The 25764-nt window shown below is 28.8% G+C and overlaps 3 protein-coding genes across 4 annotated transcripts; all 3 read right to left on the bottom strand.

Annotated features, from left to right (window-relative positions):
• Window positions 1-83: 83 nt before the first annotated feature.
• Window positions 84-17247, bottom strand: LOC123262988. The gene is made up of 16 exons (XM_044725495.1): window positions 16491-17247; window positions 15844-16101; window positions 15619-15779; window positions 15215-15555; window positions 14531-14630; window positions 14360-14476; window positions 14126-14281; window positions 14003-14050; window positions 11457-11463; window positions 7496-7753; window positions 7209-7369; window positions 6762-7084; window positions 6577-6676; window positions 6092-6208; window positions 529-684; window positions 84-449 (listed from the first exon to the last, which is right to left on the bottom strand). Exons 1-16 carry the CDS (start codon window positions 16573-16575, stop codon window positions 393-395), a joined length of 2445 nt encoding a protein of 814 aa, XP_044581430.1. The 5' UTR covers window positions 16576-17247; the 3' UTR covers window positions 84-392.
• On the bottom strand, window positions 8357-12634 carry LOC123263890 (odorant receptor 13a-like). Of its 2 annotated transcripts, none has more exons than XM_044726931.1 (7): window positions 11998-12634; window positions 11457-11717; window positions 10199-10359; window positions 9778-10115; window positions 9604-9703; window positions 8938-9054; window positions 8357-8848 (listed from the first exon to the last, which is right to left on the bottom strand). In XM_044726931.1, the coding sequence occupies exons 1-7, from the start codon at window positions 12008-12010 to the stop codon at window positions 8633-8635; spliced, it is 1206 nt and encodes a 401-aa protein (XP_044582866.1). In that variant the 5' UTR covers window positions 12011-12634; the 3' UTR covers window positions 8357-8632. The 2 variants fall into 2 exon arrangements, with proteins under 2 accessions (XP_044582866.1, XP_044582867.1); XM_044726932.1 differs by having other exon boundaries at window positions 8359-8848; window positions 11457-11785; window positions 11998-12632.
• A 453-nt stretch (window positions 17248-17700) lies between the features above and the next one.
• On the bottom strand, window positions 17701-25591 carry LOC123262986. The gene is made up of 14 exons (XM_044725493.1): window positions 25357-25591; window positions 25016-25273; window positions 21882-22042; window positions 21470-21801; window positions 21291-21390; window positions 20931-21056; window positions 20700-20855; window positions 20563-20624; window positions 19611-19873; window positions 19356-19516; window positions 18940-19274; window positions 18520-18619; window positions 18320-18445; window positions 17701-18249 (listed from the first exon to the last, which is right to left on the bottom strand). The coding sequence occupies exons 1-14, from the start codon at window positions 25370-25372 to the stop codon at window positions 18037-18039; spliced, it is 2409 nt and encodes an 802-aa protein (XP_044581428.1). The 5' UTR covers window positions 25373-25591; the 3' UTR covers window positions 17701-18036.
• Between the last annotated feature and the right edge of the window lie 173 nt (window positions 25592-25764).

The raw sequence follows: 25764 nt of genomic DNA, 5'->3' as shown, positions 1-25764 counted from the left end.
GCAAAAAGTTTGTTTTAGGTATCTTTTCTAGAGATAGAGAATGACGAATTATTGTTGTTAAGTGAAGCGTTAACACAACACTGTAGCTATGGCAGCGTGCTTTTACTGGCGAGCTTGCGCAATTTATTTTGTCTGAGTATTTCAGCGAGGGAACAGCGTGGATGTTTCTTGCATATGAACCAATACACCCTATTTTCTAGGTCTCTGTCAATCAATATTGATTGCACATGCTGAGCTTGCGGATACCCTGAAAAATTTTTCAAAACGAATGCATTTTCACATAACTGATTGATTATTCTCATTAAGAAATTAGTGAAAATTAATTTATTTTTCTAAAATCATCAAGAAACAAGACTTTTTAAAATTTAACATTTTGTCGATAAAACTACTTGTTAATCTGTTGAGATGGCCAACATCACTGAAAGATAACTCATTGATGTTTTCACAACCTGTAGTTTATAAAATGTATCAGCACTATCAATTAATTAATGAAATTATCGTATAATTTAAGATGATTATGAAGCTTACGGCAAGAAATAAGTTGTAAGTCAACGGCATATATTTGCCAGCTGTTAGTAAAAATGGTTTAGAACTTTTTTGAATAATCATTATTAGTAATCGAGCACGTATTGGTGGTAAATTATACCATTTACTTTGATAAACTGCGTAACCAAGATTTTCACTCTGTACAACATAATTTATTTTAAAATATTTATTTTTTTTGCTATAAAGAATAAAAAAATTAACTTGAATCAAGAAAATAATTTTGAAGATTTTTATAACCTAGATTTGAGTAAAAAAATTAGGAAAACGGTTGACCCTGAAGGCCATCCTTGCAACTTTCCGCCAATTCCATACCTAAAGGCTTAAAATTGCACTTATAACATTTCTGAGTTCTTCGAGCTCACAAATACAATTTGTGTGTTATTTTGAGCTTTCCGAGCTCAAAGAAATAGCTTTTTTATGCTTTTAAGCTTTTCGAGCTTAAAAGTCTGATAGAAGTTTGATAAAACACTATTTTTCAAATTTTCAAACGGCAATAACTTTTGAATGAATGGACCGATTTTTACGCAGTTGGCGGCATTTGACGCAGTTTTTTAAGCCTCATAAAGAATTTTTAAGTTTAATTTGATCGAACTAGGAATTTAGGAGTAATTCCAAAAAAACACTTTTTTTCGGTTTTCTTTCGACAACGATAACTCACGAACAAATCAACCGATTTCGACCGGGCTGGCGGCGATCGACGTGGTTTTTTGATGTTCAGAGCTGATTAGTTTTTGGAATCGATCGGTAAAGCCGTTTCAAAGTTACTCCAAAAAAATCACATTTGAAAAAAAATTTTTTTTTAGTTTTTTTGATATTTCTTAAAATCTACTGGTTCGATTCGGTCCAAATTGTACTCAAAATCTAAGTTTGGTCAAGCCCTTTCGAATGGCACCAACCGCGATGAAATCGGTCAAGCCGTTCAAAAGTTATGAGAGATTTACATACTTCCACACACACATACGCGCGCGCATATACACACACACACACACACACACACACGGACATCATCGCGGAACCATTCGGGGAAGCTTCCTAGGACCTCAGAACGTCAAAATCCTTTGAAAACTTTGTTGATTTTCGATTTTCGAAAAACGGGGTATAACCAATAACTTACCAACTTTTGAAAATTTTCAATTGCTTCAGCGGGAAGTTAAATTTCTTAAATTAAAAAATTATTTTTGGGTTAAGTAAATTTTACTTGATTCAAGAATTTGAATTAGATTCAAGAATTTTACTTTTAATTCAATTTAATATTTTTTTTCAAGAAAAATGACGCTTAATTATTGAACTAATGAGATTATATAACAGCATACCTTTGATGATAAAAGTTCACCAGCCCAGCAACAGAAGAAAAGATGAAGAACCATAACTGTCGTGTGAAATATTGTAAATGTAATTTGCAACGGATTCAATTTACCTGTAAACATTTTCTGCGTAAAAAAAAAAAAAAATAAAGAGATAAAATGTATTAAATTAATTTGAACTAGATAAATTGATACTATACCAAAACCTTGCGGATAAAATAAAAAAAGAAGAAAGCTTTGTGAAATATTTTAATGAGAATATTTAATTTTTACCGTCGCAATAGAGAATCCTTGAAAACAAAATGTTAATACACAACTCATTAGTTGTGGTAGAAACACAAAGTTGCATGAATCTTCAAGTATATCAGCTACACTGTATTAAAATACAAAAGATTATTCGATGGTTCTGAAATTGATATTTTATAAAAATTTCACTGAAATCAAAAAATTTTTGTTACTCATTCAGTTGCTCGTGCCGCTTTACTATAATTTTTAATTTGCTCTTGAAGCTTTTCAAATCTGTTTTGTCGGCTATTTTTAGTGCCCAAATCTTCAATAAATCCAATTGTCCGCAAAGGTGGAACACAAGGACGACAATAAACCCATCAAAACTTCCGTAAACTACGGCGCTTATAATAGAGGTATAAAAGTGGACAACCCACGTTATTACAAAATTCGATATTTTTGATGTATCATAGGGTAAATATACGACCCAAAATAAGTTTAATGTCAAACGAGGATCTGGATTTTCCACTATTGTTGTTTCGATGTTATAAAAAAGCTGTATATTATGTACATTTACGTTAATTGTATTTAATTCTGCTTGAGTTTGAATTTGGGATGAAAAAAATTTTAATTTAAAATTTCTTAATATTAGAAATTAGTAGCAAAATTCTAAGTTCGACTAAATTTATCTTACAAGACTTAAAATTGATATATTTTTTTTTACCTGGACAATAGCACCCAGCAAAATTACATTAGTTGTAAGAAAAGTAGACAGAATAGTTATTCTTCTTCCTAGTCTTGCCATGTTCATAACAACTTCATATTCTTCATTTGCCATTGGTTTTTTCCAGTCTTCTTTCATTCCATCCAGAATTTTAGCAAAATCTGTTGATATTAAATATTAACTAATAAAAAAATAATAATTTACAATACAAAAATGTTTACATATCATTATCATTATCAGTATTAATTAAATTATAATTATAGCAATAAGTTTTTAGACAATAATACCATTTTTTCGTTGATAAAGAATCAGCATTTTAACAACAGACAATGTTATCGGTACATTGGTGGCACCGGCTTGTGCCAAAGCGTCGATTTCACCCCATAGTAAAACAAAGGCAGCTGCACGTGGAACCCATAGTGTTATAAGAAGTACGATTGCGTCGACCAAAGTTCGATGTTTTTTTATAAATTTTTGATTTGACTCTGGCCAAACTCCAATAAGGGCCAGTATAAATTTGTTTACTCCACATTCGTAATGAAATTCTGTACATCATTAATTATTTTACAATTTTATCGTAACATAATATTTACATACGTAATTCAATACCTGGATTTTCTTGCATTGAAATTGATTGTAGGAAATTCGGAAATAAAAAGAATCATATTCTTCGCTCTATTACCGGTTTTTATTGAATTTTTAACTATCCGTTATAGACGCGCATGACCTTTTAATTATGTATCTTTACAGTTTTTTTTTCATGAGTTCTATAAGAATATATAACGAAAGTTTACCTCAAATGAAACTTGCGCATAAACTCTTACAGTTGCGCAGAATCTACATAACTCAATAGTTGAGATTTCCTTGCAAATCAACACAATTGTCATGTACAGAGTCTTTTTGTTCTGAATTATTGTGATTTTTTTAAATTCACTAATTTAAATTAATATTTAAAAAAAAAAGATTTTATAAGTGACAATAAAAAATATTTCTCGATAATTTTTGTAATTGACATTTTTAAAATGAAAAAAAAAAAAAAAAAAAAAATATCTTCAATATTAAGTGGTAAATGTATGAGAAAAATTATGGGAGTGTACTGTTATTAAGATTAATAATTACTTGAAATCTCAATTCATTTTGTAATAGTTACAGCAATATCATTTGGTTTTCTTTCAATTTTTTATGTTAAAATTGTAAAAAATATTCATCATTGTTTTTACTATACATAATAAGACGTATATATATTTTTTAAGGGGAATTAATTATAACAGATTTTTTAAGTACTATCTTTTTAATTGTGATGTAAATGATAGTTGATATTATTTAACTTCTTTAATTTCCATTTTTTCAAACTTTTAATATACAATAATTGAAAATTATTACAGAAATAATTAACAAACAGGGTCAATATTGACTATAACATTGTTTATTGTATTTTAAAGAGTTATAGATACATTATTTAATTGAATTTAATCTTTTAACTAAACAAAAATCTGTAAAAAAATTGATTCAGTAAATCATAGTCTCAAAAACTTCACGCGGTTTTTCGTTACATTTTAAAATTGTAATGAAAACTTCATTTTGAAGTTGATTTAAAAATTTAATATCTATTCAATTTTTATTTCTTCAGTAGATACTGGAATTTTATTTAGAGTCAAGGTATTTTAAAAAGGGCTTTCGATGATCATTTTGTAATCATAGAATATTTCTAATACCTTAATATTCGTACCTTTGACAGTCGTTTTAAAAACAATAAAATTTAACACTAACAGTATTTTGAGTAAAAAAATAGTTATTATAATCAACAATGTTTTATGTTAGGGTGATTCAAAAAATAAAAATAATTTATTTTTTTCTTCCAAACTGGCTCAAAAGTTTTATTTTGGTGTAAAAAGACACCAGTTAAAATTTGATCCCGTAATATTAATATTAAGATAGTCCTCATCGCATTTTTTTAATTTCCATAAGGATAACATGGGAAAAATTATTTTTGCTTCTTCTGATTTTTATACCGCTTAAACGACAAATTGACTAATGAATTGCTGTTATAGTTTTCGTAGAAAATTAAACGCTCTACAAAAAAGGAGTGACAACATTTGCTGATAAGTGCACGCGTTCAGAAGTTATTCACGATCAAAATTAAATTATTCAAAAATTTGATTGAATTCGACTCAAATAATTTATACTACCATAAAAAAATTATTTTAATTTTAATTTGAAGACAGATCATCTTAATTTTAGTTCTTACTCGAATGCACGTTTTCATGATTACTTTTTTTAGCTTTTACTCAAAAATTTCAATATCCTATCTCTAAATTATTTATTGTAATTTTAGAAACAGAAATGGCTATTTTCTTCGTTTATTTTGTCAGTTTGTTTTAGATATCTTGTCTAGAGATAGAGAATAACGAATTATTGTTTTTAAGTGAAGTCTTAACACAAAATTGTAGCTATGACAACATGGTTTTACTGGCAAGCTTGCGCAATTTATTTTCTCTGAGTATTTCAGCGAGGCAACAGCGTAGATGTTTCTTGCATATGAACCAATACGCCCTATTTTCTAGGTCTCTGTCAATCAATATTGATTGCACATGCTGAGTTTGCGGATACCCTAAAAAGTTTTTCAAAACGGATCCACTTTCACATAACTAATAGATTATTCTTATTAAAAAATTAATTTATTTATCTAAAATCATCAAGAAACAAGACTTTTTAAAATTTAACATTTTGTCGATAAAACTACTTGCTAATCTGTTGACATGGCAAACATCACTGAAAGATAACTCATTGATGTTTTCACAACCTGTAGTTATAAAATGTATTAGCACTATCAATTAATTAATGAAATTATCGTATAATTTAAGATGATTATGAAGCTTACGGCAAGAAATAAGTTGTAAGTCAACGGCATATATTTGCCAGCTGTTAGTAAAAATGGTTTAGAACTTTTTTGAATAATCATTATTAGTGATCGAGCAGATTTTGGTGATAAATTATACCATTTACTTTGATAAACTGCGTAACCAAGATTTTCGCTCTATACAACATAATTTATTTTAAAATATTTATTTTTTTTTTACAATAAAAAATAAAAAAATTAACTTGAATCAAGAAAATAATTTTGAAGAATTTTATTGCCTGAATTTGAGAAAAAAAATTCTTAAATTAAGAAATTAATTTTGGTTTAAGTAAATTTTACTTGATTCAAGAATTTTTCTTTTAATTCAATTTAATTATTAAAAAAAACAATGAGGCTTAATCATTGGATTAATGAGATTTTATAACAGTGTACCTTTGATGATAAAAGTTCACCAGCCCAGCAACAGAAGAAAAGATGAAGCACCATAACTGTCGTATAAAATAATGTAAATGCAATTTGCAACGGATTAAATTGGCCTGTAAACATTTTCTACGTAAAAAAAAAAAAAATAAAGAGATAATAGTATATTACACACCTAGGGAAGTAAAGTAAGAAATGCCTCAGATCACATGTAATTGTCGGCCGAGGCGAAGCCTCGGCCGACAATTACATGTGATCTGAAGCTTTCTTATTTACTTCCCGTGGAGTGTATATTATTTTTTTGCTCGACGAAGGCAGAAAGCGGCACTTTCGTTTAGCGTAGCGGGCCGAAAGTTGACGCTTTCTGCCCGTCGAGCAAAAAAATGTATTAAATAAATTTGAACTACATAAATTGATACTATATCAAAATCTCGCGGGTAAAATAAAAAAAGAAGAAAGCTTTGTGAAATATTTCAATGAGAATATTTAATTTTTACCGTCGCAATAGAGAATCCTTGAAAACAAAATGTTAATATACAACTCATTAGTTGCGGTAGAAACACAAAGTTGCATGAATCTTCAAGTATATCAGCTACTCTGTATTAAAATACAAAAGATTATTCGATGATTCTGAAATTGATATTTTATAAAGATTTCACTGAAATCAAAAAATTTTTGTTACTCATTCAATTGCTCGTGTCGCTTTACTATAAATCTTAATTTGCTCTTATAGCTTTTCAAATCTGTTTTGTCAGCTATTTTTCGTGCCCAAATCTTCAATAAATCCAATTGTCCGCAAAGGTGGAACACAAGGACGACAATAAACCCATCGAAACTTCCGTAAACTACGGCGCTCATAATAGAGGTATAAAAATGGATAACCCACGTTAATACAAAATTCGATATTTTTGATGTATCATAAGGTAAATATACGACCCAAAATAAGTTTAATGTCAAACGAGGGTCTGGATTTTCCACTATTGTTGTTTCGATATTATAAAAAATCTATATATTATGTACATTTAGATCAATTGTATTTAATTTGAGATTTTTTAATAATAATAGCAAATTTCCAAGTTTGACTAAATCTATCTTATAAGACTTAAAATTAATATATTTTTTTTTTTACCTGAACAACAGCACCTAGCCAAATTGCATTAATTGTAAGGAAAGTGGACAGAATAGTTATTCTTCTTCCTAGTCTTGCCATTTTCATAACAACTTCATATTCTTTTTTTGCCATTGGTTTTTTCCAGTCTTCTTTCATTCCATCCAGAATTTTTGCAAAATCTGTTGATATTAAATATTAACTAATAAAAAAATAATAAATTACAAAACATAAAATATCACATATCATTATCATTATCAGTATTAATTAAATTATAATCATAGCAATAAATTTTTAGCCAATAATACCATTTTTTCGTCGATAAAGAATCAGCATTTTAACAACAGACAATGCTATCGGTACATTGGTGGCACCGGCTTGTGCCAAAGCGTCGATTTCACCCCATAGTAAAACAAAAGCAGCTGCCCGTGGAACCCAGAGTGTTATAAAAAGTACGATCGCGTCGACCAAAGTACGATGTTTTTTTATAAATTTTTGATTTGACTCTGGCCAAACTCCAATAAGGCCCAATATGAATTTGTTTACGCCACATTCGTAATGAAATTCTATGCATTATTCATTATTTTACAATTTTATCGTAAAATAATACTTACATACGTAATTTAATACCTGAATTCTCTTGCATTGAAATTGATAGTAGGAAGTTCGGAAATAAAAAGAATCATTCTTCGCTCTATTATCGATTTTTGCTTAAATTATTAACTATCGGTTATAGACGCGCATGACCTGTTAATTATATATCCTCACTGTTTTTTTTTTTTTTTTTTTTTTTTTTTTTTCCCATGAGTTTTATAAGACTATGCAAAAAAAGTTTACCTCAGATCAAACTTGCGGATAAACTCTCACAGTTGCGCAGAAACTACTCAATAGTTAAGACCTTTTCCAGTTCAGCACAATCCTCATGTACAAAAGTCTTTTTGTTGTTAATATTCACTATCAAAATTGGTTTGAAAAAATGCTTAACTTAATGGTTCTGAATTATTATGATTTTTTTAAATTCACTAATTCAATTTAATTTAATATTAAGAAAAAAAGTTTTATAAGTTCCATAATAAAAAATATTTATGGATAATTTTTGTTATTAACATTTTTAAAATGAAAAAAAATATCTTCAATATTACGTGGTAAATGTATGAGAAAAATTATAGGAGTGTTCTATTATTATTACTAATTACTCATTTCTTCAGTAGATACTGGAATTTTATTTAGAGTCAGGAAATTTGAAAATGGGCTTTCGATGATCACGTTATAATCATAAAATATTTCTAATACCTTAAAATTCGTACCTTTGACAATCGTTTTAAAAAAAATAATATTAACAGTATTTTGAGCAAAAAAATAGTTGTTATAATTAACAATATTCTATATTCACATATCACAGTAATTTTTTAAATTGATAAACTGCTGATTATATCAATATCGAATCATCCACGGCTTTCAACAGCTCGAAGCATAGAAAGATATCCCATTGAAGTTTTTAGTATTGCCACGAACAAGTGAATTGAAAAATTAGCAAATTTTCCGGCTGTTATGCGAAGTGGTCTTAAAGTGCGACAGCCAACAATTACGAGTGAATATGCATTCGTAATTGAATGATTGTACCAGATGCTTTCGTAGTAAGCATATCCAACGGACGTACTCTGGATCAAAAATGATAAACAAAATTGATGATCACATTTTTTGGAAAAATAGTTAAGAATTAAGATTAATTTATAAATAAAGAAATAACCTCATGATAAAGATGTTCTCCAATCCAACAAAATATAAATAGATGATATAACGTGTAAGTATCATAGCTCAGATAGTACAAAATTTGAAGACTTGTCGTTTGAGTTTTAGCCATACTCTATTAGAAGTAGTTAAAAAAAATTACAAATTATATATGATCCAATTACATAGGTATAAATAAACACAATTTCTTAGAGTTTTGAATTTTGGAAAAATTTCAAATTTTAAATTATATTTTTTCTTTATTTCATAAACTTATTCTTTGAATAATTTTTATTTTATGATGAAATGACAACAATGTCGCAGCGCTCAAAAGTTGCCATTGTGATTTCTGTCTTACATTGAGTGAAAAAATTTATTTTGAAAAATTTTCAACAATTTTATTTCTTAAAAAAAAAAAATTTTAGATAGACAACTTGTGAATTTTTATCAAAAATAGTTTTTTTCCAAATCAAAAAAAAAACTTCTTTCTTAACTATAGTGTTACTATGAGAAAAATGTTTATTTCTTCAACTAAAAAATAAAGTTGCTGAAAATTGTCAACAAATTGATTTCTTGTCACAAAAATGTCCATTTTTTTCAAAAAAAAATTTTTCTCAGTATAAACTAAATCTAAATCTAAAAGAAGACTACTAAAAAACTTTTGTAAAAATTGACATAAATTTACCGTTAACATAGCATATCCTTGGAAACAAAAAATTAGTGGATAGCATATCAATTGCGGAAGAAGTATTAAATTAAAAGTTTTTTCAATAGTTTCTCCCAAACTTGAATTACAAAAAACATAAATTAAATTAATTATAATTAACTACATTAATAAAATCAATCATTTATTTTTCACCTGATAAGCTCTTGGTGCCGTTGAATAACATATCGAAGCTTATTCGTTACTAGTTTGTCAGCATACGGATGTTGATTTACGTCATCGTAGAGATTTTTTAATTGAACCCGAACTATAGCAAGTTGGCTACAAAGATGCAGAACAACTACCGTCATAAAAGTATCAAAAGTTCCATATACTAATGACGTAAACAAGGTCGCAGTTATTTGGCACACCCAGGTTGTTTCGAAAATATATTTTCTTGATGTATTAAACGGAAAATAGCTTGGCCACATCAGATTGCTTGCTATGGTTGGAATTGATCCGTAGAGAAAAAACTTTTCTGGTTTTAAATAAGTCTATAAAATTTCCAAAAAAACTATTCTTTTTTCATTACAAATTTTAGATTTTTTTTTTGTTTTGTTAAACTGAAATTACTAACCGTAACTAAAATATGTAAAATTACAATTAACGGAGCATATAAAAGTGATATAAATGCCAGTATTCTTCCAGTTCTTGCTTCATTCATCATTATTTTGATATGATGTTCCGATTTTACAGAATTCCAATCTTCAGCCATTAGCTTAATAATCGATGCCAGAGCTAAATATTTAAGTATTTAATTGGAAAGTAAATATATTTATTATAATCTTTTAATTGGTATTTACATGGCTGCACAGAAAAAAAAATTAACTTGAATCAAAAGAAAAATTCTTGAACCAAAAAAATAATTTTGAAGGTAAATTTTTAACTTCCCGCTAAGAAAATTGAAAATTTTCAAAAATCGGGAAGTTATTGTTTTCACCCCGTTTTTCGAAAATCGAGTTTTCATCAGATCTCGACGTTTTGAGGTCCTAGGAAGCTTCCCTGACTATTCCCGCGAGAGTGTCACTATGTCTGTGTGTGTGTGTGTGTGTGTGTGTGTGTGTGTGTGTGTGTGTGTGTGTGTGTGTGTGTGTGTGTGTGTGTGTGAGTATGTAAACCTCTTATAACTTTTGAACGGTTCAACCGATTTCATTGCGGTTGGTGCCATTCGAAAGAGCTTCGCCAAACTTAGATTTCCTGAAAATTTGAACCGATTCGGACCGATAGATTTTGAGAAATTTGGAGAAATCTAAAAAAAATAGGAAAAAAAATTTTTTCAGAAGTGGTTTTTTTGGAATATCTTTTAAACGGCTTTACCGATTGATTCCAAAAACTAATCAGCTCTCAACCTTAAAAAACCATGTCGATCGCCTCCAATCCGGTCAAAATCGGTTGATTCGTTCGAGAGATATCGTGAACGAAAGAACACCGAAAAAAATGTTTTTTCGGAGTTACTCCGAAATTTTTAGTTTGACCAATTGAAACTTAGAAATTCTTTATAAGGCTTAAAAAACTGCGTAGAATGCCGCCAACCGCGTAAAAATCGGTTCATTCATTCAAAAGTTATTGCGGTTTGAAAATTCAAAAAATAGTGTTCTATGAAACTTCTATCAGACTTTTGAGATCAAAAGCTCAAAAGCATAGAAAAGGTATCATTTTGAGCTCGGAGAGCTCAAAACAACACACAGATTGTATTTTTGAGCTCGAAGAGCTCAAAAAAAAAACGACCATGTATTAACGGAATCAGCGGGAAGTTGCAGGGATGGCCTTTAGGGTCAACCGTTTTCCTATTTTTTTTTTTTTTTCTATGTTTATAGTTATTTTAAATAACTTACCATGTCTCTGTTTATACAAAACAATATATTTGGCGATTGCGACTATCGCAGAAACATTATAGGAAAGTAAATTAACCATACTATCAATATCACCCCAAATAGTGATGATTGTTCCGGTGTGTGGTAAATAAAATACGGAAACAACGAAAATAGTGTACAAATAAACTCGTAATTTTTTTAGTAAAGTAAAATTATAAAGTGGCCATATTCCAAGGATACGTAAGCTCAATTCACTCCATTGACATGCATATTGAAACCCTACTGATAATTAGAAAATTTATTTTTATTTTTCGTAAAGCTTACTTGAAGACAAATAGTACTGTTTCAAACTAAAAATAATTAGAAATAAAATATTATAATTATTTAAGTAAAGTTTTTTTGATATAATAACTTTTATGCAAAAAATGTTTATTTAAATTATAAAAATTTTTTTGAAATAAAAAAATGACTTTTATCATTATAAAGAAAATGAAATTCTTTAGTTATTTTTCAATTGATTTTCATATTCTAAGCAATAGATAGCAACAGTCTAAATCTATACCTGAGGTTTTCATATTTATTGTTAGGTTGTCAAATGATTACTGGTTGCATCCTACGGTGTTATCGATCGTTTTGAAGATAGTTGTAATATTTCTAGTGTTGCGCGCATGATCGATTATTTATTCAATTATTCCAGTAATTTTTTATATAATCATATGCAATGCGTACGAAAAAAGTTTTGTTCAAATGAAAGTTTATCACAAGATAGTAGACATAGACATATTACCGGAAATAGAAAATTATAATCTTATTGACGACATGTAATAGATTAATTTGATCATTCTTGTTATTCTTAAGATATTCGTTGTTAGGCCTTTATTTAATTTGCTTTAAAACTTCTTTCATTTCATGTTTGAATTAGAAATTTAAAATTGATATTAATAAAAAAATAAGAAGAAGAAGACTCGTAAGTAAATAACATATTTTTAAATTGAATTTTAAAGATTCCAAGATCTAAAATCACTAAATCTACTCTTTACTCATTTTTGTTTTGTTCAACAGTCAATAACATGGATAGGTAGCCAAATGCAGTTCTAAAAATAGGAAAAAATAAATTTCTTTAAAAGCACAAATGGTTATAACAGTAAGAATGAGAATTTATTTTAAAAAATTCTTAAAAAAATCGTTTAATATTGAATGAATAGAAACGTTGAAAAATTCAATTAGCTCAAGTTAAGTAGATTCATTTTTTTAAAACAAATTCACATTTTAGATACTTTTTTAACACCAAATTTATTAATATTATTAAAAGATAAAAAAGTTTTTAACTTCCTGCTTTGAAAATTAATAATTTTCAAAAATAGGAAATTATAGATTTCGTTCCGATTTTGAGAATGTGAGTTTTCTTCAGATCTTCACGTTTTTAGGTCCTAGAAAGTCGTTGCGATTAATTTTGGCTGAGCGTCAGGCTGACTCCTTTCCTAGGCGAAATAATACGATGCGTAATGCTGAGTGGCGGTACTTTTTACTCACACTGTAAAAAAACCGGGGTAAGTCCAAAGCGGTGTAGATGTTAAAATTTGCGGTGTTAAATTCCAACACCGAAAGCGGTGTTAAAATAACACCGCTTCCGGTGTAAATATTTTTTTCCGGTGTTAAAATATTTTTTGATGTTGAAGATTTTGACGGATCAAGGGGCTACTTAACGTTTAGATTTAGATTCAGTGAATTGACGTACATAAAAATCGTACTTGATCTGGGTTCACATTTACTTATTCATCGTTTTGACTGCAGATTTCGCAATGTTTTGCCTTTTTTTGGGTTTTTTTTTGCATTTTACTTATAATTTTGAGGGTGTGCGGGCAAAACTGACTTCAGATTCGGATTTAGCGCGTCAAAATACATAAAGATAGATAGGTCTGGTTAAAAGTACAGACCACTTTTTTTTGTGGGCCAGTGTAATGAATACTACTTTAATATATTTTCTATTTATTTTTTTAATTTAAAAACTAAATTTTATTATGTTTTATAGATTTTATAATCTTGATATTTTAAATAGACTGTTTACTCCACTTTTACACTGGTATTACTCCGTTTTACACCGATTTAACACCGGAAAAGTTACGCCGGTGTTATTTTATTTTAACACCGCGCGGTGTTAAAATAAGTCCATTTTTAACACCGCTCTTTTTACAATGCATGATCTGGCCGCACTGGTCTGGTGTATGTATGTATGTATGAATTTCGCCAAGTAAGTCAAAATCTAATGACGCGTTCGAAAGTTATATCCATGTAAAAATTTCTAGATTATCATTTTTTTTATACAACAATTGCATTTTTGTGCTCGGAGAGCTCAAAAATCAACCAATAGGAAGATTTTCGAACTTTTTAAGCTCGAAAAAGACGAGAAGTTCCAGGGATGACCTGCTGGTCAACCGTTTTTCAGATTTATCATACGTGAAACATCAATTCAAAAATTTTATTGTTTTATCAAATTAAATATAAGTATAAAATCTTACATAATCTTCAGTATTGTACACTAAAAGTATAATTTATAAATTGCGTACTTGAACTGCTCTAAGCATCGATAAGTAACCCATTGATGTCTTCAATAACTTTAATAGTAAAAGTAAAGATCAATAAACAACTTAAATAGTCAAATTTGATTTGATTAGTTAAATAAAACTTACCGAAACGAATAAACTGAGTGAAAATCGGGCATATTTTCCGGCTGATATGTAAAGTGGCTGCATCGCTCGATATCCAATTAACATAAGCGATCGTGAATTGGTATATGAGTAATTATACCACGAACTTTCATAAAAAGATGAGCTGATTGATTTACTCTAATAATCAAAAAATTCATTCTCGTAGCTTAAAAAAATCTTTGAAAAACAAAAAATTTATTTTAAGTGAATGTCAACCTCATTAATTAGTTGTTCTCCAATCCAACAGAAGATGAACAAATGATATAGTGTGTAGGTGTCGTAACTTAGGTAATACAAAATTTGTAAACTCGAAGCTTGGGTCTTAGCCATGCTCTAAAAAACTTTAATTGTTATATTAATTAGATTTTATATTAAAGCAATACTTACTGTTAACATTGCGTATCCTTGAAAACAAAAAATTAGCGGATAGCAAATAAATTGAGGAAGAAGTACGATATTGAATGTATTTTCAATTGTATTTGCCATACTAAAATAAATAACATATTAATAAAATTATCAAGAGTGACTTATATAAACAAGTATCGTGATGATGATTTTCATAGTGAATAATTAAAAGGTTACTTCCATTAGATAGCCATTAAAAGTTTTCGATAAGAATCATTAACATTAAAATCTTAACATGTTGAACCGAATTGACTGATTAGTCAATAGAATTTCATTAACTCAATCATATATTAACATCAACTCAATCAAATTATGATTGATAGTCATAATTTTTTTAAGAACAGTATTGTCAATGGCTAATTTTTTTTATATAATACATAACATATGGCTATTAATTTTTTAAAGAAATAAATTCTATTTTTTTTGGCTACTTAGTAAAATTTTTTGCTAATAACTTTCTAAAAAAATTGATAATATTTTTTTTTTATCAACTATTGTTAATTTTTATAAAAATTAGACCATGAAAATAGCAAATAATTTTATTGGTAATCACTAATCAATCACTGTTTCTGATAAAAATGTATGTAGTAAATTGTTCAGTGAACAGGCCCATTACTAAATTCATGAGTGGGTCTATTCACTGAACATAATGTATGTATATTTCACCTGATAAGTTCCTCATGTCGTTTAATAATAGCAGAAAGTTTTTTATTAATTAAATCATGTGAAAGTGAATATTGTGATTTCAGGCCATTATGAAGATTTCGCAATCTTTTCCGAACAATAGCAAGCTGACTGCATATATGTAGAACAATTACCGCGATGAATGTATCAAATGTACCATATATCAATGACGCTCCTGTTGTCGCTAATATTTGACAAAACCAAGTAGCCTCAAAGACATACTTTCTGGATGTATCAAACGGAAAATAACTTGGCCACATGAGATTGTTTGCTACAGTCGGAACTGATGTGTAAAGAAGATCTTTATCTGGCTTAAGAAACATCTACAAACAAAGAAAATAAGTTTATATTTCTTATCTACCGAACAATGATTACAGATTAATTACCGTGACAAGAATATGTAGAGTCACAATCAGTGGAGCATACAGAATAGATATGAATGCCAATATTCGTCCAATCCTAGCATTACCAATCATTATTTTTAAATCAAAGTCCGAGTTATTTGCTCTCCAGTCTTCGGTCATTTTTTGAATTATTGATTTTAAAACTAAAATCAAAAATTAAATCAGTTCATTGTTTTGAGAATTTTCTTTGGTCTTGAATCAACCCACCTTTTTTGTGTCTATAAATAACAATATATTTAGCGATCGCTACTAATCCGGAAACGTTATAAGATAGCAAATTGATCATACTATCGATATCCCCAAATATAATTACGATTGTCCCAGTTTGTGGAAGATAATAAGCGAGAAGGACAAAAATAACGTAGAAATGTGCTCGAAGTTTACTCCAAGTACTGTAGTGAGCGTTCGGCCATATCCCAAGGATTCGTAAACTCAATTCACTCCATTGGCAAGCATATTTAAATCCTAATATGCAATTATGTTTATTTTAAACAAAGTCTACTTATGCTACATCTTTTTTTTAAGAGTTTTCAAAAAGATCATTTTATTCAAGTAATTTAAAAGAAAAACTAAAATTTGTTTAATTTTAGAATCATATTTTATTTCAAATATCATCTTAATTAATCATAAAAAATATTTTTTCAGATTTCAACCCAAAAAGTGTCTTTTTTTTTAAATATTGTATTTTTTAAAATATTAAAAAATGGAAATTGATAAATTTTTTCAAATCAGAATTTCTTGAAGTAAATTTAATTTATAAATAAAAAATTGTAAATATTTGATTAAAATTTTTTTCGAACAATAACGTTTATTTTCTTAAAGTTTCACGGGTATTTTTACCACTTAATGTATACCTGATCCTTTTATATTCATTCTCAAGTGGTTGAGTGATAACTGTCGCTTATGATACATTTTATTGATTATTTTCAAGATTGTCATACTATTCTTAACACAGTGCGCATGAATGATTCATTATTAATTACCTCACTTGTTTCTTCATAAGATCATTTACATCATAAATGAAAAAAGTTTTTCTCGAATAAAACTCTGCTAAAAACTGTCAGTAGTAAAAAACCTATCGAACTACCAAAATTATACACATACTTTTTAGTCGAGTGATTAATTATTATAAATTATAAAACTACACGTTGATGATAAATTGATAATGAATTCATTAATTATGCGCTTTACTACGAATTATATTTAAATAAAATGAATAACTCAAATTAGTTTTTTGACCAAAAAAATTTAGTTCATGTAAAAAATTTACACGGAGAGAATTTAATGGTAAATACAACTATCCGAGTATTGTAAAAACAGGCTTCTTAGTATGAATGATTGCAAGAACTATCCAAATTGTTAACTGAACCATCCAGATAGTTACATTTACCATCTGGATAATAATTATTACCATCTGGCTGGTAACTTAAAGATGGTAAACTTAATCATAATATATGTTAACCGCTAAAATCATGTTGATTGTAAATTCTACAATCATGATGGTAATTATTACCATCGCAGCTAGTAATATGATTAGTCACTATGTGACTACCGTGACTTGTGAATTATAAATAAACAAAAATTTCGCTTTATTAAATAATGACTTTTGTTAAATTGCACTGTACTTTCTTAAATATTGACGTTTTTGAAGATATAAGCATATATTTATATATAATATATAAAATATATGAAAAATTGATGTGGGTACTCAAATGAAAGGTCTCGATGAGTTTAATGTCTGGGTGAATTTATATCTTTAAAAATGTCAATAGTTAACAAGATAAAAGGTCATTTCTTAATTATGTGTCTAGAAATGGAGCATTTTCGAATGGAGCCTAAATACTTATCATGATAAATTGGCTATCGGTGAGAATGATATGAAACCTTAAAAAGACGGAAATTCAAGTCAAGACCTTTGCAATGACACTAAATTTCACTAAAAAAAAACCGATTTTATCATATGACTATCCTGGAGACAAAATTTTTGTTATTTTCTTAATAATATAGATATACTTTTTTCAATACTCACTCTTATGTCAAAAATTAGAATGTTATTATATTCTGACTCTAAAATCGAAAAAGTTTAGTTTTTTATACTTCTTGTTTATTTTTTTTATGATTGCAATCATGATGATTTTAACTATCTCCGATGATAAAAGTTACCATCTAGATAATAAACCGTATCATCATAATTGTGGGAATTAATATATACTGATCGTACTAATTACAATCGCCGGATAGTTGCATTTATCATCTTAACTTTGCAAAAGTTAATAACCATCCTGAATAGTAGAAGCTACAAAATAGGGATGGTTACCGTTAACATAAAATTCTCTTCGTGTACTGTTATTACTATTACCAACACTCTGAAAACTACTTATAGTAACTCTAAACAGGAAGTTAATCTTGCTTTAAAGCTAATAACATCGATAAATAGCCAAAAGATGTCTTCACAACAGCGATAAATAAATTTCTCGAAAAAGCACAGAACGTTCCTGCCGTAAGTAGTAAAGGTCTGCGAGCACGATGACCAATGAACATTAAAGACCGTGCTTTCTGTTGTGATAAATCATACCAACGGCTGAAGTAGTATGATTGCCCAATTATAGTACTCTATATAAATGATTTTATTTTATAAAACAGAAACTTAAATTAATGTTTTGTATTGAAAACACGTATTTACCTCAAATGACAAAAAATCTCCGACATAACAGTAAACAAATAGATGCAAAACGGTATAAAATACGTAGACAATAGAAAATAACATCTCAAAAATAGAAATTTTTCCTGCAGATGGATCTATGAAGCTCTGAGGCAAATTTTTCATTAGTTTTATAAGAATAGTTGAGAAATGTTCATTTTTTTTTAATAAATTCTAATTACCGAGATCATTGCAAATCCTTGAAGGCAAAACGTTACGGTACATACAAACATTTGAGGCAGAAGAATTAAATTGAATGAATTTTCAATTGTTTGTGCTAGTCTGCTTATGCAAAAAAAATAAAAAAAAACAATAAAATAGTAAATAGTGAATTCGATTTGCCTTAACCATTCACAAATTCTTACCTTATTTATATGATAAAAAAAAATTATCTTAAGAGAAAAAATTTTAAATTTTAAAGATTATTTTGAATCAAAAAGAAAAATTATTGGATCAAGCAAAATTTACTTGAACCAGAAATAATTTTTTTTTCAAAAAACTTTTACTTCTTGATTTAAGACGATCTAACTCTTCAAAATGATATTTTTGGTTCAAGATTTTTTTCTTTCAAATCAAGATAATTTTTTTATCAGTTTACTTACTTGTTTATTTCTTCGTGATGTTCAACGATTTTTGAAAACTTATGCAAGTAGTCGTTCAAGTCATTTTCAACGTCATCATTAATAAGATTCTTTAATGAAACTCCAATAACTTTCAATTGTCCGCAAATATGGAGCACCATTGCTGAAACAAACGTATCAAAAGCTGCGTATGCTGTCATGGAAAAAATTGTGGCAAAGCATTGCGCTATCCACGAAGGTATGAAGAATATCATTAGTCTGGAGTTATAAGGCAGGTATCCAGGGTAAAGTAACCGTGGATCCGACAACCGGGAATCTAAATCAGTTCGTTTTATCAATTGCTTACCGATCCAAATCTAGAATTATATAAAAAAATTTGATATAAGACATGGATAACTCAGTTGATTATTAATTAGCTATAATATTAAATTACTGACCTTAAAAAACACAAATGCAATAAAGAGAGAATTGGTAATTATAGTTGAAATTACTGAAATAATTCGACTAATTTTAGCAGTCTTAAGCATCACTGTATATTCTTCTTTACTTCTCACTTCACTCCAATCTCTTGCCATCATATCGATTGCTACTCTCAACACTCGAAAAAAAAGTTTTAAATTTATTAATAAATTATTAAAAAAAAATAATTATAGGAATAGTATCTAAAAATATGCAAATTTAACTGACTTTACCTTTCCTGTAACGACGAAAAATGATAATTTTAATTATTGCGATAAATATTGGTCCGTTGATAGAAAGACTCTCAATGACAGCGTTCATATTACCCCAATTAAGGTAAGCTAATGTTGATTGAGGCAAATAAATAGTTAAAAATATCAACGAAGCACCAAACCAAGCTTTTAATTTAGTAATATATCCGTCATTTGCTTCTGGCCAGAGTCCCACAAATTTCAAACTAGCTTGATTGAACGCAATTGCAAACTTGAAATCTTTTTAGACAAAAAGTATTACTTAATTACAATATAAATTTGTTGTACGACTTATTATTATTTATGTGCACAAAATTTAAGAATACCCTGGCTATATTCCATTTTTTCAGGTGGATGTCTAGCGGCTACTGAGAACACCGACTGAAAATACTAGACTACACCCGGGAAGAAGAAGTTTTAAAATTTAAAGGAAAAGTATCGATCTATAAGATAATTGGGTAAATTTCATTCAACCATATGTCGAATATGCGTCGTGAATAGTTGCGCGTTGTTAAGTACCTAGCGAATACTTTTTTTGTCATTTAAAGTACTTCTAATGTACGCTTGAAAAAAAATGAAAAAAAAAATTTTAGTTCTTTTTTTTTATACAAAAATAACTTATCGTCTAAAGAGAGTATTTATATATAACATGATTCATTTTTAAGAGTGAAAGAAAACCTTTTTTTATATAAAAAAATTTATCATTTAAGAAAAAGTCGAATATGTGCCTAATAAATAAATTATTAATAATTTAGTTTGAAAAATATTTCACAAGGAAACTTTAATTTTTTTTTTTATTAAATAATTTTAAACTTATGAAATTATGTATTGTGTATAAGCAAGAGCAGTTAATGGATCATTTCTATATACGGAAAATAAATCTCTAAGGTAATATTATTGGATTATATAAATATTTATTATTTAAGGATTTTACGAAGGACTTCCTTTTTTAACTGCTAATAACATAGATAAGTAGCCGAAACTGGTTTTCAGAACCTAAAAATAGTAATTAATTTAATAAAAATAAAAATTAATGAATAATTTGATTTCAAATAAAAATACTCGACTCACTACAAGAAATAAATTTCTCGAAAACGCACAAAATTTCCCGGCTGTTATTTTTAAAGGTCTTCGGGCGCGATGTCCAACGAACATCAATGATCGTGATTTGTCTACAGATAAATTATACCAATTTCCTTTGTAATATGATTCACCAATTCGTGAACTCTAATAAAGAAAATAGTTATTTTTATTTGTTACAATTTAAAATTTGTTACAATCACTTAAAGAAAATTAACTTACCTCAAATGATAAATAGTCACCAACGTAGCAATAAACAAATAGATGTAAAACAGTGTAAAAGACGTATACAATTGAAAATAACATTTCAAGAACAGATACTTTTCCAGCCAATGGATTAATGAAACTCTGAGCCAAATGATTTCATTAGTTTTATAAATTAATACTTACAAAAAACAAATTTCTTGCGCCAACAAAATTTTAAGGAAAACAAAAGTTATTTTGGAGTAAGAAAAAATTTTCTTGGCTTCATTCAAGAAATTTTCAACCTTCCTTAATATTTTATTGAGCCAAGAAAATTTACGCTCTAGTCAAGAATTTTTTTTTCAGTGTACAAACATTAATAATTAATTTTATCATTACCGAGATCATTGCAAATCCTTGAAAACAAAAAGTAGTAGTGCAAATAATCATTTGTGGAAGAAGTATGGAACTGAATGAGTCTTCAATTACTTTAGCTAATCTTGATGATTGGAACATAAGATTTGTTTTCTAAATAACTTTTTAAAATATTTCTAACTGAAGTATTGAAAAAACCTCACTCGTTTAATTTTTCGTGTCGTTCAACTATTTTTGAAAATTCGCTCCAAAACTTCCTTGGATTATTTTTCGTGCTCTCATTAATAAGTTTCCTCAACGCTATGCCAACGACTGCCAATTGACCGCAAATATGGAGCACCATACACGACATAAATGTATCGAAAGCCGCGTATGCAGTCATTGAAAAAAATGTCGCTATTAGTTGTGCTATCCATGTAGGAACAAACAATCTTATTTTTTTTGTATCATAAGGAAAGTACGCGGGGTGAAGTAGTCCTACTGATAATCGAGGATCTAGATCCGTTCGTTTTGACATTTCATAGCCTTCCCATATCTACAATCAATACAAGTTCATTATTTTAACTCAAAATACAATAATCATTGCCGTATATAATTTATAATAAATCAACTTTCCTTAAAAAATATATATGCTACAAAAAGGCTGTTAGTGACCGCAGTAGAGATTACGGAAATAGCTCGACTTATCTTAGCAGTTTTAAGCATAACTGCAAATTCTTCATCACTTCTTGAAACACTCCAATCTTCTTCTATCGCATTGATAACTCTTTGCAACACTAAAAAAAAAAATAAAGAAATATAATTTTTCATTGTTATACATTTTTTTACTTTTCTTTAAGAAGAAAGATAACTATGAAAATGAAAAAAAATTTTTTTTCTATTTCTACACTGAAAAAAAATTAACTTGATTCAAGAGGAAAATTCTTGAACCAAGAAAATAATTTTGAAGTGGGTAATTCTCTAGAATCAAGACGAAAAATTCTTGAATCAAGTAAAATTTATTTAAAACAAGTAAAAATTTCTTAGTTTAAGAATTTTTTTACTCAAATCAAGAAGATGAAGTTCTTCAAAATTATATACTTGATTCAAGAACATTTTTTTTTATTTGTATGTATGTAGATAAAATTTCAAGTTAGAGTTTTCCTAAGGTCTTCTTAAGTTAGAACCCTCGCGACTTCCGTAGTCAAAAGTTTATGCTAGAGTGTACGGTACATATACTGGAGAATCATTATTGACATGCCTAAAACTTTTTGCTGTTTATGTACATATTTTAGCCAATCATGAACGAAAAACTGATCGTTTGAAAAGTCTGGCAACACTGCATGAGCGTTAAGATATTTTATAGTGGTTATACTGTAGTGTTTTAGACCAGCTGTTGACTAACCTCTGTTTTGATACATGCGTTTATTTATTTATTTACATACATTTATTCGGAAATATAATTACAATATCTGAAAAAAAATAATTGACAATATTGTTTTGTTTTTTCTGAAAAATCAGTAATTAAATTTTTTGTATTCATGTATTAACTGATTTTAAATTTTAGTATTTTTTATTATTTCATCTGACTATTATTTTTATAACTTATGGAAGATTAATATATATTACTATATTAAAATTGTTAACTTTTTGAATTTTTAATAAATATAGAAAAATATTTATTTTCTTAAAATAATCATTGTTATTTTTTTTTAAATAAATAAAATTAATAACTATAATGTTACACTAACGTAAATTAAACTTTTAAAATTTTTCAGCGTATGCGCGTCTCATACTTTTTTCGCGGCTCACAAAACTTGCGCTGTTGCCACAGCTTTATTAACGTATCCCTTCATCGGCTAGTCTGATAAATTTTGCATTACTTATTCATAAATATCTCTGAAACTATGTGGTAATTATCAATGAAATTATTTTTTCTCACCTCTGGGCGGAAAGCGTCAATTTTCCTCCCGCTGCGCTAAACGAAAATGCCGCTTTCCGCCTCCGTAGAGGAGAAATAGTATATTACACATCTAGGGCAGTAAAATAAGAAATGTCTCAGATCACATGTAATTGTTGTCCGAGGCGAAGCCGAGGTCAATAAACATGTGATCTGAGGCTTTCTTATTTACTGCCCGTGGTGTGTATACTATTTTTCTCCTCGACGGAGGCGGAAAGCGGCATTTTCGTTTAGCGCAGCGGGAGGAAAATTGACGCTTTCCGCCCGGAGGTGAGAAATAGACAACACCTGAAGTAAAGATCACATGTACGAGGCGAAGCCGAGGTCAACAAACATGTGATCTGAGGCTTTCTTATTTACTTCCCGAGGAGTGTATACTATTTTTTTGTCCAACGAAGGCGGAAAGCGGCAACTTAGTTTAGCGCAGCGGGACGAAAGTTGCCACTTTCCGCCCGGAGGGCAAAAAAATAGTATACACACCACGGGCAGTAAATAAGAAAGCCTCAGATCACATGTTTATTGACCTCGGCTTCGCCTCGGACAACAATTACATGTGACCTGAGACATTTCTTATTTTACTGCCCTAGATGTGTAATATACTATTAAAAAATTGTTTAGTTGCACGCATAAAAATTATTTGTTAGGACAACAAAAACAGGAATAACAAAAAAATATGCTGTGATAACAAATGAATTTACTTACAATAACAAATCAACTAGTTTATTTAACAAGATCAACTAAGTTGTAATAACAAATGAGTTTTTACTGCTCTGAAGTTAATTTTGTTGTCTTAACAAAATCGCTTTGTTACTTCAAAAAAACTATTTTTTTTAAATAATTGAAAGATTTGGTTACAATAACAAAATAATTTTGTTGAGTGAGCATATGAATTACTTATTATAACCTATGTGTTTGTTAACACAACATATTATTTGTTATCCCTATATCAACATAACAATTTGTTGTCACAACTTATTTTTTGTTGCTTTAACAAAAAATTTTTCTGCGTGTGTTAGTTAACGTTACTTTAGTTTTTTAAAAAGATCCTAAGAAAAGTTTCTGAGACATAAAAATGTTTATAGGTAAAGTTTTCGATATCCCGTATACCGTAATGTATAAGAGCGTTCAAAACTCAAACTTTGAACTTAAATATCTCTGAAACTAGATGGTCAAAAATTTTCAAATTGTACCAATCGATGCAGAATTATATGAATATGTATCTGCCAAAATTAAAAAAAAAATCCTAAGAAAACGACTCTGGCGAGGGTACTACCTTAATGTCAACAATTTTTTTTGCTCGACGGGCAGAAAGCGTCAACTTTCGGCCCGCTGCGCTAAACGAAATTGCCGCTTCCTGCCTTCGTCGAGCAAAAAAATAGTATACACTCCACGGGAAGTAAATAAGAAAGCCTCAGATCACATGTTTGTTGACCTCGGCTTCGCCTCGGCCAACAATTACATGTGATCTGAGACATTTCTTACTTTACTTCCCTAGGTGTGTAATATACTATTTTGCTCGACGGGCAGAAAGTGTCAACTTTCAGCCCGCTGCGCTAAACGAAGTTGCCTCTTTCTGCCTTCGTCGAGCAAAAAAATAGTATACACTCTACGGGAAGTAAATAAGAAAGCCTCAGATCACATGTTTGTTGACCTCGGCTTCGCCTCGGCGAAGTGATCACATTACATGTGATCTGAGACATTTCTTACTTTACTTCCCTAGGTGTGTAATATACTATTAAATTGTTAAAAATTAAAATGCTTAAAATATTAAAACTTAAAATGTTAAAAATAAAATTTATTCCTAATTCACCTTTTCTGTTATACCGAAAAATAATAATCTTAACAATTGTAATTAATACTGGCCCGTTTATTGAAAGACATTCGACGACAGCATCCATATTGCCCCAATAACAATACACACTAGCTGATTGCGGAAGATAAATTATCAGTATTATCAAACAGGCACTAAACCAGCCTCTTAGTTTGGTAACTACTCCATCGTCGCGTTCAGGCCAAAGACCGACGATTTTCATACTTGTTTGGTTCCAGGCGATTGCATACTTGAAACCTTTCTTGTTTAAAGTAATATAATAATAATTGATGATAAATTTTATTTTGATTTCATATTTTTATAAGAACTTAGGAAATTACCTTTGCTGTTTTCCATTAATGCTGTCTCAACGACAATCGAAGTGTAAGTGACCAGGTAATCGTTAAAAATCTATATACGGAAACCGCGCAATACTGAACAGTTTAAAAGTTGAATTAAAAAATCATGGTACCATGAGATAATTGGCGAGCCGATATGTTCGACCATCTGTCGAATTGAATTGTTAAGTTGTCAGTGGGCAGTAAAGTAACTCAATAAGAAAAAAAAATGAAAAAAAAAAACTATGATATTCGAGGGGACTTTAAATGCTATCATAAATCAATAAAGTGAATAAATATTACTTTTTTTATTAACATATATATTTGCAATAACAGAAAAGTAAGAAATTACTATGTGAAATATTTAAAAAACTTTTTTTTTCAGTCGTCTAAATTATCGAGTATCAAAAA

The sequence above is a fragment of the Cotesia glomerata genome, linkage group LG4 (assembly GCF_020080835.1).
Source record: "Cotesia glomerata isolate CgM1 linkage group LG4, MPM_Cglom_v2.3, whole genome shotgun sequence".
Taxonomy (NCBI): domain Eukaryota; kingdom Metazoa; phylum Arthropoda; class Insecta; order Hymenoptera; family Braconidae; genus Cotesia; species Cotesia glomerata.
This window is presented reverse-complemented; position numbering and strand designations above follow the sequence as displayed.